Genomic DNA, 16,412 nt, shown 5'->3' with positions numbered 1-16,412 from the left:
CAATTTTGACGCTCCAGGACCACTGGCACCCGGCTCTTCCCAGTACCCCTGGTGGCATTGGGTACTGGGGTAATAATAGGGGGTTAGTGTTAGCCATTTTATACCGGCTAACACTAGGCCCCGACTTAGTAATGGATTCCGTCTATTAGACGGCTTCCACTACTAAGTCTATAAAGTAAAGAAATAAAGACAAGACACAAGTTTACAAATTTTTTTATTCAAATAAAAACACCCCCACACCCCTCATTGACCATTTTATTAAAAAAAAACATTAAAAAAACGCTGGTCATCGACGTAGTCCATGGAATTCGACGTAATCCCCAGGATACCGATATCTGAAAAACAAAAAGGGAGAAACACACAAAAACACACAAACAGGAGCACAACACCCATCATTGTGAGCGGTGTTGTGCACCTTACAGTATGCAGCATCTTTACAGATCGCTGCTTACAGTCTGGCCCCCAAGGGGTTAAGGGAGGATGTATTGCATCCCCCTTAACCCCCTGGGGGCCAGACTGATGTGAGACTGCACCCATCCCAGCAAGGAAGGGGTTAACTGACCCCCCCTTCCTTGCTGGGAGGGGTGCAGTGCTGGGGAGGGGGTGTGGAGAGCTCTATACTCACCCTGATGTGTACTCTTCGCTGGTCCGCAGCACAATGAAGTCACTGTGCTGCGGACCGGCTTATTATATGTGCGCTCAGCCGAACAGCCAATCAGCTGAGCGCACATATAATTCTAAATGTTTCTTCTAATAATGCTATTGTCATAACATAATTAGAAGAAACATTTGATGTTTTCATTAAAGTAAAGTGATGATTAGTACAGAATGCTCTATTGCCGGCATATGAATTAACGGCTTATAGAGCTTCCTGTACTAATTAATATTTAATTAAAAAAACACATTTTCGTTGAAATAAATACAGTTTCGTTGGTCAATAATTTATTTCTAACGAATCCATCATTGTGCAATTCAATATACTGTCAAAAAATAAATATATAGATAAATATACATTTATTTATATATCTATTTTTTTTAACAGTATATTTAATTGCAAAATGATGGATTCGTTAGAAATAAATTATTGATCAACGAAAGTGTCTTGATTACAAAGAAAATGTGTTTGATTAATTTAATATATTAACTATTAGAGGCATCGGCATTCGGCATCATTGCCGGCTATTTTTGAAGTACTCCGTACGGACCGCCTGTCAATCCACGGCCGCATATTCAGCCGCAAACAATGGTCTTGTTCATTTTTTACGGGTCCGTTTACGATAGGGCCGTAGATTCATACATAGTGTGCACTGTGCAGCCGCATATCCTATACTTCCAAGCATACACACGAACCACCAAAAATACCGCCGCACAGTTACAGCCGCAAATACAGCCGCACTCTTACAACGTGTGAATCGAGCCTTAGGCTGCGTTCACACTACGTATATTTCAGTCAGTATATTTCAGTCAGTATTGCAACCAAAACCAGGAGTGGATTAAAAACACAGAAAGGCTCTGTTCACACAATGTTGAAATTGAGTGGATGGCCGCCATTTAATGGCAAATATTCGCTGTTATTTTAGAACAACTGCTGTTATATTGAAATAATGGCCGTTATTTACTGTTATATGGCGGCCATCCACTCAATTTCAACATTGTGTGAACAGATCCTTTCTGTGTTTTTAATCCACTCCTGGTTTTGGTTGCAATACTGACTGAAATATACTGACTGAAATATACGTAGTGTGAACGCAGCCATATCCTGTATGGGATAGTGCTATTCCATAAAGCAGCATACAGTAAAAATAAATAATAAGTTTATTGTGTGGTTTATGGGTTGTTTGTTTTTTAAACATGGGAGATGTGTATAGCAGATGCCTTTAAATGGTAAATCAATACAGATGCCAAAGAGACTAGCATATTTTGGGCCCATAGGAGTCACACACTGTATGTGTGAGGAGAGGTAGCATTAACCCTTTCTGATCACCTGACCCTTACTACTCATTGAATAAGACTTGTGTCAAATGTTCGGTAGCAGAAATCTTTAAGCGGTGATGTAGATAACTGAGTGCCCTTTCATTCTGAAAGTAAATGCTTTTGGCCTTGTTTGTGTATTTTATCATTTATTCTTTAATTGTATTTATAATTTCAAATGATGAGATCTCCACTTTTTACATTTTATTAAAACATGTAATACAAGCAAAAAAAATAGTTGTATCCTTTTACATTATCATATTGTGTTTTATTATTGAGTTATTGAGTACATTGTCAGAGGTATATCTTAGGTATGATGGCCAGCAGCTCTCTCCATGGATTCCCTTAGCAGATCTTACTGCCCTTAGATGAGAGTATGGCTGTGTGGTCGTCAGACTTTCCACATGAGTTGTTCTGAGCTAATTCAAAAGCTATTTCTTGGTTTAACAAGGGCCGTTCTGCAAGAAATATTACTGAGGAAAAAAAAAACATAAAGAGATTTTAACTACAAAAAGCGAAGCTGTACTGCCGCACAGCCCCCTCCTAAACCACTGGTATGATTTTGTCGTCTTCATCAAGGCATATCCGGTGTGAACCCAGCCTTAGCCTCCTGTCTTTGTCTAACTCCTTAAATGCTGCAGTCCCTATTGACTTTGGTATATAATGGGAAAGCGTCCATCATTCAAAAAACACATGTATGTTGCAGACACATGGAAAAAGTTTTGATCTGTGTGTTCAGATCCACACAAACTCTAAAACAAGCTTGGAGAAGTGCAAACCCCCCAGCTCGCAGTTTTTTCTGTCCCTCTGCACAGGCTGATTCAGGTTATTACCGCTTCGTGTAATAGAGAAAAAGATCAGCCGATGAAACAATCATCGGCTGATCGTTTCTTTAGGTCCAGACCTAAAATCTTTGTGCGTTGGGCGTGCATTACTAGATGTAATAGCGATGTGTGGATGGCGGCTGATAATTGTAATATAAAATACCATGTTCACGGGTGTCCTCTGGCTTTCCCCTGTGTCCTTGGGGGCCTTGCCTGGTCTCTGCAGCTCTGTCTTCTGTTCTGGTCCGGTCTCTGCACTGACAGGCCGCTCAGCTAATCACTGGTCCTGTCTTTGCCAGTGATTGGCTGAGCGGCCTGTCAGTGCAGAGACTGGACCAGACGGGAACAGAAGACAGAGCTGCAGAGACCAGGGACTTTCAGGAATGTGGTAGGGTAAGTAAATACTTTATTATTTTACACTAAAGGCAAGGGCTGCACAGACATTGTTAACGATGTCCGTGCAGCCCTTGCTGCGAATAGTTGGCCCATGTAATTGCTCAGTAAATGAGCGGTGATCTAGCAGATCTGCGCTCATTTACACTTTATGATGAGGCCGTCTAATAGGACCCTTATAATGGAGCAGTGAGACTGCAGAGATTGCAGCGAGCCAGGACGTGAAGTATATAACCACCCACTTTTCCCCACTTGTTTAAAGATCAGTGGGGACCTGAACACTTATACCCTGACCAATAAAAACTTCTGACATGTCTCTGTAACATGTCTCTATTGACAGAGAGACTTTAAAGGGGTTATCCAGCCACTTTCTCCCTACTGTAGTCTCCAGTTTGGGTGGGGTTTTGAAACTCAGTTCCATTGAAGTAAATGGAGCTTAATTGCAAACCACACCTGAACTGGAGACAACAGTAGGGAGAAAAGTGGCCATGTTTTTGTAGCGCTGGATAACCCCTTTAATGGCCAGGGTCAGTGTTATTTTTTAACATAGTGATTTTAGCTAACTCTCAGCCTAAGGCCAGTTGCACTATAGCTCAACTATAGCTTTTTTTTTTTTTTTTTTGCAGAAATCAATAGTCCAGGCGATTTTAATAAACTTTGTAAATGGGTGTATTAGGCAAATATGCCATTATCTGCATTCAAAAAGACTTTCCCCAGCCCCCCCTTCTTATTCACTGCTCATTATCAGGAAATCTCGGGCCCTGTCTGTTCTATGGAGGGGGGAGGAGGGAGATTAGTCGCCAGCAGAGAGCAGAAAACAAAGGATTACACAGCGGAATCTGTGTGAAGCCGGTATTCAGAGGTCAGAGAGGTCAGTGCTGACTTCAGAGGAGATAGCCCGGTGACGTAGCTGTAAATCAACTCTTTGTTGTCCTGTTTTGGTGCCTTGTTTTGGTGCCTTATCTCCCTCCACCCCTCCCCTCTCTATAAGAGAACCATGAAGAGATTTAAACAGTTTTTTCATGATAAAAATGCATTTTTTCGGCTAAAAAACCCAATTACAAAGTTTCTTAAAAATGCCTGTACTATTGATTTCTGCAAAAAAATGTAAACGACAGTGACACTTTAATATAGACACATTTGAATCTATATTATGGCTGCAAATAGAGGCTCGGTTGAGTTAAATCATGAGTCCTGCAGTTAAACCGGGACCTGCTGCTGTAGTATTAGTGAAAAATGTGTCCGTATTATGCTAGTCTGAACTCGGCCTAAAAACAAAGCTGACAACTGCAATGTAAATTTATGGCAGATGGCACCAAGAAGATACACTCTCAAAACTGGGTATAATTCACTCAAGTGAACTTGAAAATAGTAAGTTAATACAACACTTGTATTTTTTGAAATTGTACAATTAATTGCAAAGGTTTTATTTACATAGACTGTTATTTCTAATATATTTTGCAGGAAGGGTTTAGTATAACAAGAAGACTAATCCGTGCCTCTCACCTTCATCAGCTCACGGTCTTATAGTGCGCTCGGGACTCTGTGGGAGATTCCATCCATTGCTGCACTTGAAAAAGGAAATGTATGAGAGGACGGATAAGGCAAATCAGAAAAAACTAATGTACTGGGTAACTGAGAAGTGGTGAAGTAGCTGATTTATATACTAAGCTGGTGATATATCGGTGATAAGTTGGCATCAAGAAATGTTCTGTTCCCCAGATGGCTTACATGTGCATTGCTGGAAGTGTTGTAGTTGGTCCAGTCACATGGTGAACTGCATGAGGAAATCCTCCTCCCATCTGCCCCATGGTATTTGACGGCATCATTTGTGGCCACATTTGTGGATATCCCATTCCTGGCTGCATTGACGGTGGATTAGGCGGAAGGCCCGGTGGTGTGTAGTGGTGGTGATGGTGTACTGATGATGGACGGATCTTCTCAGCTTTCAGAAGTACAGGGTTGCTCATCTGATGATCCTGAAAAGATGAAGAACTGTCAGAAATTCATTGTACATTAAAGCTTACCTCTGATGACAAGGTGATATTCGTGCTCTCACTGGTTTTTGTTGAGCCCCTGAGAGTCTCCTTCATAGTGCACAGATTTATTTCATTCTAAGGGGGCAGGACCAGAGCTCAGCTGTATGCTAGTAGTACACGCACCAGCTTTTCATACCTTACTGCTGTAGCCAATCACAGCACAGCACATAATCCTCTCTGCTATGCAGCACACTAAGCACTGAACTGCTGTTGCTGTGACTGAGAAGCAAAATGGAGGAGGGAGAGGGGATTGCACTGCAGGACTCTGAACATACAAAAGTAGGTATACTGGACTGTATGTACTCAAGGTGCGGCTGTCCTGAGTTTTATATGTGGTAAGTAAGGAGGGGAAATCCTTGATTTAACTTTTAGTAACAGTGTGGATCATTTTCCACAGACAGACTGGCTCATCTTGCAGGTGCACAGTCCAGGCTTTCTCAGTCTCTCTTGCACATAGCACATGGTAAGCCCAGCCCCCACTTCTTGTGATCTGTCCTCATGTAGCTATTACCAGTGCCAGATACAAATACTGTACGTATCGCATGGAGGGAAGTTGCTTGGAACGACAGTGACCATTCAGTTTCTACATATACAGTAATATTTTAATAGGGTCTAGTTTTGACAATATTTATAAGTAATGATGATGATCATTATTGAATGATTTTACCAGCACCAAGGATACGAAATTGTGGTGGTCATTTAATGGCCAAAGTGACAGCAAGGGAATGTCCAGATGGCACAACCTTCTTATTTAAAATAATAAAGGACATTTTAATTAAAGTTTAATTTGATTTATTGATGTATTATTAGTTATCATTTAATGGTGAAGCTCGCATCTCCATGCACCTCATGAGGAGATATGAGCCGGATTGCCTTATACCTCCTTTAACTTGTAGGTAACACAGTCTACTAAAATCATATTAAGGAAACACATACGTGTGACTGAGGTAGCGCTGGTGGTGCATTTCCGGCAGCTTGTGACAAGGCCATAGGGGGCAGTGCTTTCAGCATCATGTTTTGCATGATGATCTGGTGCATTTGGGCATTCTGCATGAGCATCATCTCCACCATATCTGTAGGAAAGAAGAGATTAAGACTACCACAGGTACTCAGTGACCCACCTTAGTCATTGTTTGGGTGGGTGAGCAGGCATTTCTTGGTGGCGATCAGCAGAGACAAGGGCACCATTGGAATGTCAGTGCCACAAGATCAATGAGGTAAATACTGCTTTTAGTCTGCCCCCACCGCACACATACTTTTTATTGCACCCTACTGGTCAAGCCCTTTAAAGTGCGTTTCCACCAAAAATAAAACTAGGAATAGAAGACCTTCAGTTGTATTCTTCTCATTTTTATTTTCTATAGTTTATTCTGTGATCTCTGCAAAAAGAGACTATATAGCATATTAAGGGGAATTCTCACCATATAAAGAGATGGCCTATGACTAGAATATTATATTATTATCAGTGAGGGTCTGACATCTGGAATCTTTACCAATCCTGGGAACAAAGGGATGCAGTGTTGGTTTAGCGTTGCTTCCCCTTTCCAGGTTTTCCCTATACAGGGACCACCCAGCTGTGAGATTGGTGAGGGCCCAAAATGTTGAACGTCCTCTAAACATAAGGTTATGGCACTTTCTTCTAATGTCGCTTTAAAGAGTCACTGTCGTATTTTTTTTTTTTTTGCAGAAATCAATAGTCCAGGCGATTTTAAGAAACTTTGTAATTGGGTTTATTAGCCAAATCTGCCATTATCTGCATGTAAAAAGCCTTATCCTTTTTTTCGGATAATAAACCCAATTACAAAGTTTCTTAAAATCGCCTGGACTATTGATTTCTGCAAAAAAAAAAAAAATTCACGACAGTGACACTTTAAGTGTAGAATAACAACACAATTCACAATTTCTTACCCTCTTTAATGCTGCCTGAGCGTGGTGGCTGATAGGCCTGTGGAGGTGGAATCTGAGTGATCAATGGCTGCTGCGGAGGTAGCTGCTGAATTATAGTTGCTGGCTGCTGGGGTAACTAATAGAACAAAGGACGTTTAGCACGTGATATATGTTATGTACTATCAGAATCATGTGTATGAAGGTGTTGGGGCATTTTTCCCCCATAAAATGCAGTGTACTGTGTTGGAAGAATAACATAACTTGGTTACAGCTAAGTTAACATCAGTAATGTTACAGAAAAAATGAAAACAGTCTAGAATTCGGAATACACTATACACCAATCAGCTATAACAAAAAACAACCAAAAGTGAAGTGAATAACAGTGAAATCTAATGACAATGGTGCTAGTCAAGAATAAATTTGACGTGGGGCTGTATGATGCTCTGGATAAAGTTTATAGCATATCCTTTTATGCATACCTGTTGCTGGATAATCCTTGGTGGTTCTGGTGGAGGAGGTGGAGGATAATAACGCATCGGGGGTTCCGGAGGAGGTGCTGTGTTATAGAGGTGTATTGGAGGAACTTGGTCTATAGTCACTTTTTTCCTGCGTGTCCCTTCCCAGGTATGAGGCCTAGCTATCTCATCTAGGAGTCGTTGCTCCTATGTTAGAGAGATTAAGAATAAAAACAAAGATAAATGCATGGAGTAATGGGGCAATATATTACATATTGATATACTGAAGAGCCATGAATTACTTACTCGCAATTTGTGCAGCAGATCCTTTCTCCTGCGCAGTGCAGATTGTAAAGCCTCTTCCTGACCATCGTAGCTTCCTGAGAAAACAAAGTGAGGTTATAGGCATAATAAACACTCTGCAACTTGCCACAGAGGAACAGCTTAGGCCCCTGCACTAATCCTGGTGATACAGTGATGTCATTTGCACATGCTTCTCTCCTTGTCTCCTTTGCTCCTCTGACAAGCAGGGAAGGTGCATATGCGGACACTGCAGCATAACCAGACTGGATTAAAGGGGTATTCCCATCTCGAGAAATTATCATCTATTAACAGGATTGCAGGGGCCCAACTGCTGTAGCCGCTCCTTTCATTCCCTATGGGAGTCATGGAAAATGATGACGTTAGACTGTTTTGGGCAACTACCATAGAGAATAAATGAAGCAGCAGCAGTGAATAAATGGACCCACTGCTCCATTCTAACAGGAGACTGAGGTCCCTGTTCTTGAGATCGCAAGTAACAGCAGTCAGATATCTCCCCCCCCCCCCCCCCCTAAGATGGTTATCCACTCTCCATGGTAGATAGTAAGCTGATTTTGACTATAAGATGGATGGGAATAACCCCTTTAATTTCAGAGCAAGACAAGTGTTGCTTGATTCACTAGATAGCGCTAGTTATTTCAATAAACATTTCTTAACGCATTTCAAAAAATTATTTACTTTTATGTCTTTCCATTAATTAATAATATTTCCCTTAGGATAACCCATTTAATGCAAATGAACGAAAAGTGACAGATATTACTTGCTCAATTGTTAATTGTCATAATTTGTTTGGTTATTTATTTATTTATTTTGGGGGGGTTGTAAAATGTGCACCACACATGAGTGTAACTATAGGGCTGTGCTCACATTACAGTACTGCACTATTTAATTGAAGTACTAGATAATTTCTGTAAAAATGCTGTGGTACTTCCACAGTACTGCAATGCAACTCCAACATGTGTGAACACGGAGTTATAATGATAGCAATCACGCCCAGGTACTAATGCCACAGGAGGCCCCCTGCCACATATGTTAACACCAGTATTATAAATGGCATGAGGGAAGCAGGGGGCCTATTATTTCATTGGGGACACAAGTTGCAAATCATGATCCTCAATGATTCCACATAACATGACTAAATGTTGGGTTTTTATATGTATGTGTATAGGAGGTTTTTTTCCACAATAAAAGCTGGATTAAATCTTCTTATAAGCAGGTATTTAGGATAATCTATAAGTAAGGGTATATACTGTACGTACACATGCGAGAAATATGTTGCACTTTCTATGACTACCACTCATCTTAATCGGGCTTGCAGCAATTCACGTGCATGCTCCAAAGAGATCCTTATGTAAAAGGAACTGACTTTAAGTTGCAAAAAGTTCTGCAACAAATCTGCCATGTTGATAAACCTTAAAGCGAATGTACCAGCAGTACATTAGTTTAAGTTTTGCACATCGATAGTACGGCACAGATGTGGGGAAGCCGATGCCATGGTGCTTTTTTTTAAGTGCGGCCTAGTTCCCACATATGTTGCCAGTCTATTCCCAGGAACCGGCTCGGCCTGAAGCACTGGAGGAGGGAGGAAAAGAACCGCAGCTCTGGCTTCCCCATGCCAGCGCCGTTCTATCGGTGTACAAAGCTTAAAGCGAATGTACTGATGGTACATTCACTTTAAAGTGTACCTCTAGTGTTTTTTTTACCCCCCCAGATATGACAGCACTGTTCACAATAGTCACTTATCTGATCTAAATCAACTTTAAATTTGGCACCAGAATAGGCTTCTGAACATTTGTTCTTGGTGCTTCCCACTGCATACAGTGAACAAAACTTCAGCTCTATCTCCATAGCTCCCATCTTCAGTGAGACACCCAGCATCATGTAAGTCTGTGGCGCTGGGTCTCTTACTGGGAATGGGTGCTGTGGAGACGGAGCAGAAAGTTCTACTATTCACACCCTTCATAAAAGTCTATGCTTTTTGTGGTCTTATTGCAGCTACAGTATTACTAAAGATGACCACTAGAGGTTGCTGTATTGTATAACTAAAGTATGGAAGCTGCACAGCTGAAGTGTCTCAAAGGGTTATTGTATTTGTGTGTATCAGATTCTGTTAACCAGTAGGATCTCTCCTTTCTTCTGTCCTATTACCTCTTTTCTTTCCACTCTTCTGTTGCACTCTTTCCACCCAACCACAGCACACCTTACACGCTGGTTAGGAAGTTAGTCCCTTGGGTGAAGGAGGAGTCTTAGTTGAGCTTCGGTGGAGAAAGGACGCAGCTCAGATAGCTCTCCACACATTGGTTCTGCCTGGGCCCTGGCCCTCTGCCAGGTCCCCTCTACAGTCCTAGTCTTAGTCAGTACCCCACATGGGTAGGACGCAGGACAGAGCCCACTTACAAAACTCTTTCTTGAAGCACCCAACACGCTGTGTGATGCACTGCTAAACCCTTCAAGAGAGGACTAGCCAACAGATCACCTCAACCCATGCTGAGGACTAGCAGTTACACAGTGCAGGACAGTATCCACAAAAAAGCCAAAGAGCTAGGAACTGATCCGGGTGGAGCAAAGTTAATGACAGTCGATGAACTCCATCTTGCATCGCAGGTGTACCCAGAAAATTCTGACCATTCCACTCATCCCAGGTAACAAGGTCTGGGGCCTGTGTCACTCATTAGTACGGTTCTGCCAACGTTAGTGGGCATAAGGTGGTGTGAAGACTATAGGAAAGGTCAATACACAGGCACAGGTTGTCTTCTACAAGTATTCTTCTATGCACTCCAACCTCCCGGCAGAGCACATTACTACTTGGGTTGAGACTCTCACGGCACTCTCCTCTCTACTACGCTACCTCAGTACAACCTTATCAACCCTACTACATCCTACTCAGCACTTATCCCACAGATCTGGTGGTTCTCTGTTCGTGTATTTATTGGAACTGTATCAAGTGTATCTAAAGCTTCTTTGTATTACCTGCTGCACATTTACAAGTAGTAAACCCAGTCAACGTTATCAACTGAGTCAGTGATTATTCACCACCATCTGCACAGCACTTATACCGCAACCTTGGGACACTTCCCCTTTCTGTGGGTGGTGGGTCCTACCACTATTCGGGAGGGTTACTACACCGCTCTGACCCCGTCACTACACTATCCCAAGGGACCCTGCAGCAACCCAACAGGACACTGACCACAGGGGAGAAGGGTACAACCGGCCTTACACTCTAAAAGCAGGCGTGCCATCACACCAGTGTGCCCACCAGGCACTGCTGTCACGTGACAAAACCCTTAAGGTCCGGCTGTATCTCGGCCATCCACCCCAAGGAGTGGCGTCACACTTCCATCTAGCAATTGACTGGTTGTCCCACTGCTACAACATCCTCCGGGGGTCACCACAGAACCTTATTAGGTTTCACTGTATAGGACGGGGAGAAGCCTATGCTGGCTCCAAATTCAAAACACCTTTACATTAGAGAAATGACCATGATGCACAATGCTATAGGATAGCCATTTCTGTAATATACAGTGGAGAAACACTTTAACTCCTATTTAACAATTTTGTTCACAATTCTTACTTGCTGTAACTGGTTCTGTATCCGATGAATCATCAGCAATATCACGCTCATTTTCTAATCTCTATAATGGCAAGAAAACTAATTTTATATAAAACCAATATTTTTGCATTTCTAAAATAAAAGTAGAAAGAAATTGTGGGCTGTGTTCCCATCTACATTGGGGATTTCGTTAGAAGCCTCTGTAACAGATAATTTAGGAGAAGGAGAAGTCCGTCGGATTATAAAATCCTGAAGCCGGCAGAGGCAGGAAGGAAATGATTACAAGTACCAACTTACCTCTCCCTGTGCCTGCGGTAAGCGACTGGAGTTTGGCCGCTGGACTCCCGATGGAAAGCCTGTCGGAAAAGGCCTTTCCTGGCCGATGGACTGGCTGCTCAGCCAATTAGTGACTGGAGCGGCGTCCCACCCTAGTCACTGACTGGCTGAGCAGCCACTCTCCATCAGCTGGGTTGTGACGTGTCTAATCCGCTGGACTTCTCCTTTAAAATTGTGACAGGCCAGAGTAGCCCATCAGTAGTAGTGTGGTATCTATTAAAATAAGAGACACCATGATGAAACCCCAGAAGACCCCATTAAAGGGGTTATCCAATGTTAGAAAAACATGGCCACTTTCTTCCAGAGACAGCACCACTCTTGTCTCCAGTTTGGGTGGGGTTTTGCAACACAATTGAAGTGAATGGAGCTTAAAGGTAGCTTCACATGTATAGTTTTGCAACAGATTTCATGCTGCGATAATGTAGCGAAATCTTCTGTGATTCCCCTGTCAGTTTGAATGGGTTTACATACTTGCAGCAGATTTTTTGTTCTGCTGCAAGTATATAAACGCTGTTCCCCTTAACCCTCAGATGACAGGAGAATACATTACTCATCTATGCTCCGGCTTGCTTCTGGGGCTCCTGGCTCCCGTAGGTCCCGCTCAGCCAATCACTGGCTGAGGCGGGGCAGTGTACTGATTGGTTGAGCGGGACCTGCGGGAGCCCCAGAAGCAGCCGGAGCGTGGACAGGTAAAGTATTCACTGGGCCTTGGCGGGTCAAGAGGGCGGCGTTTACACACTCGCAGTGGAATGAAAAATCTGCTGCGAGTATGTAAACCCATTCAAACTGACAGTACCAGGAGTTGCAGCGTGAAATCCGCTGCAATTCTGATATGTGTGAAACCACCTTTATACTACAAATAGAAATTACAAATAGAAATTAGACTACTGACTATAAAATATATCTTCAATTTCACTTTTAGTCATATGTACTGTATTAGGCTATGCTTACACAATGTTTGTTTTCGGACGTATTTTTGGATGGTCATCATTCTGAGGCAAAAACACGGCTGTAATTTTCAAAATACCAGCCGTATTATGGTCACAAAATGCCGGCTGTCCAAAAATAAGTCAGAAAACAAACGTTGGGTGGATGTAGCATATTTGTATGGTAACATATAGCAGAAAATTTAGGACAGTAGGACAAATTCACTGTTTGACCTTACCTTTTCTAAAAGTTTCAGCTTTAGCCTAGTCATATGATCCATCAAGGAAGGGTCTGTCATGTTTGTAGCTGTGAAAAACATATTAAAATAATTTGTCTTACAGATGGGATATGTCCTCTGTGATATATCTATGTATGTAGTAATGCCTCTTAAAATCCATACAGGTACATTAAAAAACATGCCAATGAGTTTCTGGACGCAGTCCCTTCATCATGGAACTTAGCCATGATTATGGGACTGCTATCTGTACTCAAAATACATGTGCATTACAGAAATGACTATCAAGCACAGTGCTGCACAATGGTAATTTGTGAAAAATAGACTAGAGGTACTCTTCAATACACAGGTCAGTATGTTGAAAGACAAACGACTGTGATAGCAGTGATATGCGTGAAATAGGAGCGGGGGCAGCAGACTGCCGCTATCCTCTATGGGCTGCCCGGACGATCTAGCAATCACCAAGCAGCCCCCCCCTCTTCATAATGTTCTTTTGTTTGTTTGTTTGTTTCTTTGTGTGCTGTGTAGTGTATACAAAGGTTTCATGTGACGTTGGGTGCTTTTTCTGTCTCTGCCTGTGATCAGTGTCAACATAGGCTAAACACATACACTGTCATCCACTATACACAGAAGAACAAAATCAGGTAAATGTATTGACTTCGGTGGGTTCACCCAGCTATCTCATGTGTATAGGGACTTATTTTCCCCCCAACAGATGATGTTGGGGGAAGGAAGGCCCGGCCATGCTGAGGGAGATAAGCAACTGGAGGAGTCTGGCAGCAGCTTACTGCCCTGTACCCGCATATACGTGCTCTGACACTGAGCATGCACACATTCTCACTGAGGAGATGGGATGGTAGGAATAGCTGACAAACAATTGATAAACCAACAGCTTTTGAAGGTGTATGGGCATGTTTACATGCAGTGTATGACTCTTGACCAACTCCAGTGGAAAACTACCACTAAAACTATAAAGGAGGTATACGTCTGCTTTCTGCTGTATTTCTTTTGCAGAAGCAGTTACTTCTGTATGTGATGGCAGCCTAAAGGGCCTTTAACACAGGATAATTATCCTGCAAAAAAATTGTTAAATCTTTTGAATTCAAGCAATATTCTTCAGGTGTAAATGCGGCAATGATCAAACCGTGAACGAAAATGCGTTCTCATGCCGTTGATCGCATCTTTTGAGCTGACCGCAAAATCATTGTTAATCGATGTCAAGTCTTTCAGTGTAAGCAATCATCATTCACAGATATTTGCGGACACAGTTACGATTGTAATTAAGATTGTATTAATGACTTTTCATAGCGATTTATCTTCTCGTCTAAACACCTATCGTTTAAAAGATAGCTTTTAAACGAGCGCTTAAGCAATTTCTCTGTAGGTGTAAATGCACCCAGTTTGGATTCCCACTTGAAGTTTTTAAAAAAAAAAAAAAAAAAAAAAGGAAAACAGAAAAAAAGGAGCATAATTGCTGTGTGGCTGTGAACTATGAAGCACCATAACCACTTGGGTTTTTCAGTTTTCCTAAAGAAATTATTGATTTCACATTAAACCAGTGTTTTTATCAAAAACGCAGCATGCTACGCAGAGTACAACATTTTTTTCCCCAAAAAATAGTGGTGTTTTTCCTGCCACAGACTTCAGAATGAAAAAATCACATGGCTTGCAAAGGGGGAAAAAAAAATTAGGGTACATGACGTCAAATAAAAAAAAACAACCTATACTAATATACACTAAATTGAAAAAAAAAAGCAGTAAAAACTGGTGCAGTGTTTACCCCCCCCCCCAACAAAAAATAAACACCATGCAAAATCAGCGTCTGAAGGAAGCCTAAGGCTATGTTCCCACAACATCTCTTATGCAAAATGGAAGCCGATGTTTTTAAAATAGCTGCTGTTATTTTAGAATGATCATAATCATTATTTACGGCCATCATTATCAAACAACGGCTGTTATTTTGCCTAAAAAAAGACATTGTGTGAACATAGCCTTATAGAGGTTTTCGGAAACAGTCTATATTTTCTGCTCTGCTGCTTTGATTAAGTGACTTATAAGAAGTTGCGTTTAAATTGAATGAAATGATCTGATCTGATCGGTGCTTCCTTCTGTATATAATAGAGATAATAGATTGCAGTTACCTGGATCCTTTCGTCCTTATTCCCAGCAATGTGTTATCCTGGATATAATCCTGTTCACTGAGCTGCAGTGCTTGTTGCCTGACTCTACCTGTAAACAATCTTGTATCTAAGGCATGTGACTGGTCATGGCAATCCCCCTCCACGCCCGGATCAGTCACCACTCATTGTGCTATGTGTACGGTTTCATAGTGACAGTTATCTGATGTCACCCTAATCCCTCACTTATTATCTATCAATGTACTGATGCAACTACTAAAGTGGCCACAGTACTGACCACACTTTTTAGGTACACGCAAGTTGAAAACTCCAGATTTTCTTTTTGTTTGATCATTTAAATATTACTTTTTCCTTCCCCTCTGATATGTGGGGCTATAGTTGTATGTTATTTCCATCTTAGTATTTATTTTATTTGGTTCATTTTATTTTCCACCTTTAAATATTATGACCAGTAGGTGGAAAGAAAGGAAAATCTTTGTGTATTTTCTGCCCCAGTTATATTGGAGTAAAGCTTGATCACAGAGAGAAGCCGTATCCCACAAGAAGGTACACACAATAATAAACCAGTCCAAATAAATAGAGAGGAGATGAGGGCGCTCACTCATACGTTGCAAAATTCACCTTTATCACATATCGTGCAGTTTAAAATTCCATGAAACATCTCTCATGTGGGCAGACGCCATACCGCCTTCACAGCGTTAACATGATGGCCATTTCACGCTCATGCGCGCTTCATCCGTTAACGCTGTGAAGGCGGTATGGCGTCTGCCCACATGAGAGATGTTTCATGGAATTTTAAACTGCACGATATGTGAATAAAGAAGAATTTTGCAACGTATGGGTGAGTGCCCTCATCTCCTCTCTATTTATTTGGACTGTTTACATATTTATTCATATGCGAGGAGCAGGGCCGGATTAAGGTTGGTGGAGGCCCTGGGCAAAAATTTTGTTGGGGGCCCCCCCATTTTTTTTTCTTCCAAATATATCCCATACAGCGATCTATACAGGTGGCTACTTACTGTAGCAGACTTAGCACCTACCCCTCCTCACTCCTGGCTGTGTGGCTCAGCATCCTCCTCTGTTTTGCATGTGATGGTCACTACAGGCCGCAGTCCAGAGGAAGATGCCAGGCCCTAGAGACAGGACGGGGAGGGGTGTATTCCCACTTTGTGTTTATGTTAATAATGCATAATGCGAGAACACAGCACTTCAGTACTTTCTGTGCTCTCTTGCCCCCTGTGTTAGCCCCCACAGCAGCATATGCAGATGTGAATCGCTGAAGGAACCTGGACTTGCAAATCTAAGTCCCATCTGCAGTTCCAAACCATATACACTA

At 41.9% G+C, this 16,412-nt stretch overlaps 1 protein-coding gene across 6 annotated transcripts in view; it reads right to left on the bottom strand.

Moving 5' to 3' along the window:
- Positions 1 to 2,140: 2,140 nt before the first annotated feature.
- The window catches only part of C9H21orf58 (chromosome 9 C21orf58 homolog), a 42,429-nt gene continuing 28,157 nt past the window's right edge, over positions 2,141 to 16,412 (bottom strand). For 4 of the 6 annotated variants that reach the window (XM_069983093.1, XM_069983092.1, XM_069983094.1 and 1 more), the window contains 9 exons: positions 12,942 to 13,009; positions 11,462 to 11,522; positions 7,876 to 7,949; positions 7,594 to 7,776; positions 7,136 to 7,250; positions 6,164 to 6,300; positions 4,920 to 5,167; positions 4,695 to 4,753; positions 2,142 to 2,444 (listed from right to left, as the gene is read on the bottom strand). In XM_069983093.1, the coding sequence (XP_069839194.1) occupies positions 4,705 to 4,753; positions 4,920 to 5,167; positions 6,164 to 6,300; positions 7,136 to 7,250; positions 7,594 to 7,776; positions 7,876 to 7,949; positions 11,462 to 11,522; positions 12,942 to 13,001 (927 nt within the window). In that variant the 5' untranslated portion in view covers positions 13,002 to 13,009 and the 3' untranslated portion in view covers positions 2,142 to 2,444; positions 4,695 to 4,704. Of the gene's footprint in view, positions 2,445 to 4,694; positions 4,759 to 4,919; positions 5,168 to 6,163; positions 6,301 to 7,135; positions 7,251 to 7,593; positions 7,777 to 7,875; positions 7,950 to 11,461; positions 11,523 to 12,941; positions 13,010 to 15,079; positions 15,130 to 16,412 lie in introns of those variants that run through there. The other 2 variants (XM_069983096.1, XM_069983091.1) reach the window with 2 other exon arrangements.

The sequence above is a fragment of the Dendropsophus ebraccatus genome, chromosome 9 (genome assembly GCF_027789765.1).
Source record: "Dendropsophus ebraccatus isolate aDenEbr1 chromosome 9, aDenEbr1.pat, whole genome shotgun sequence".
NCBI lineage: Eukaryota > Metazoa > Chordata > Amphibia > Anura > Hylidae > Dendropsophus > Dendropsophus ebraccatus.
This window is presented reverse-complemented; position numbering and strand designations above follow the sequence as displayed.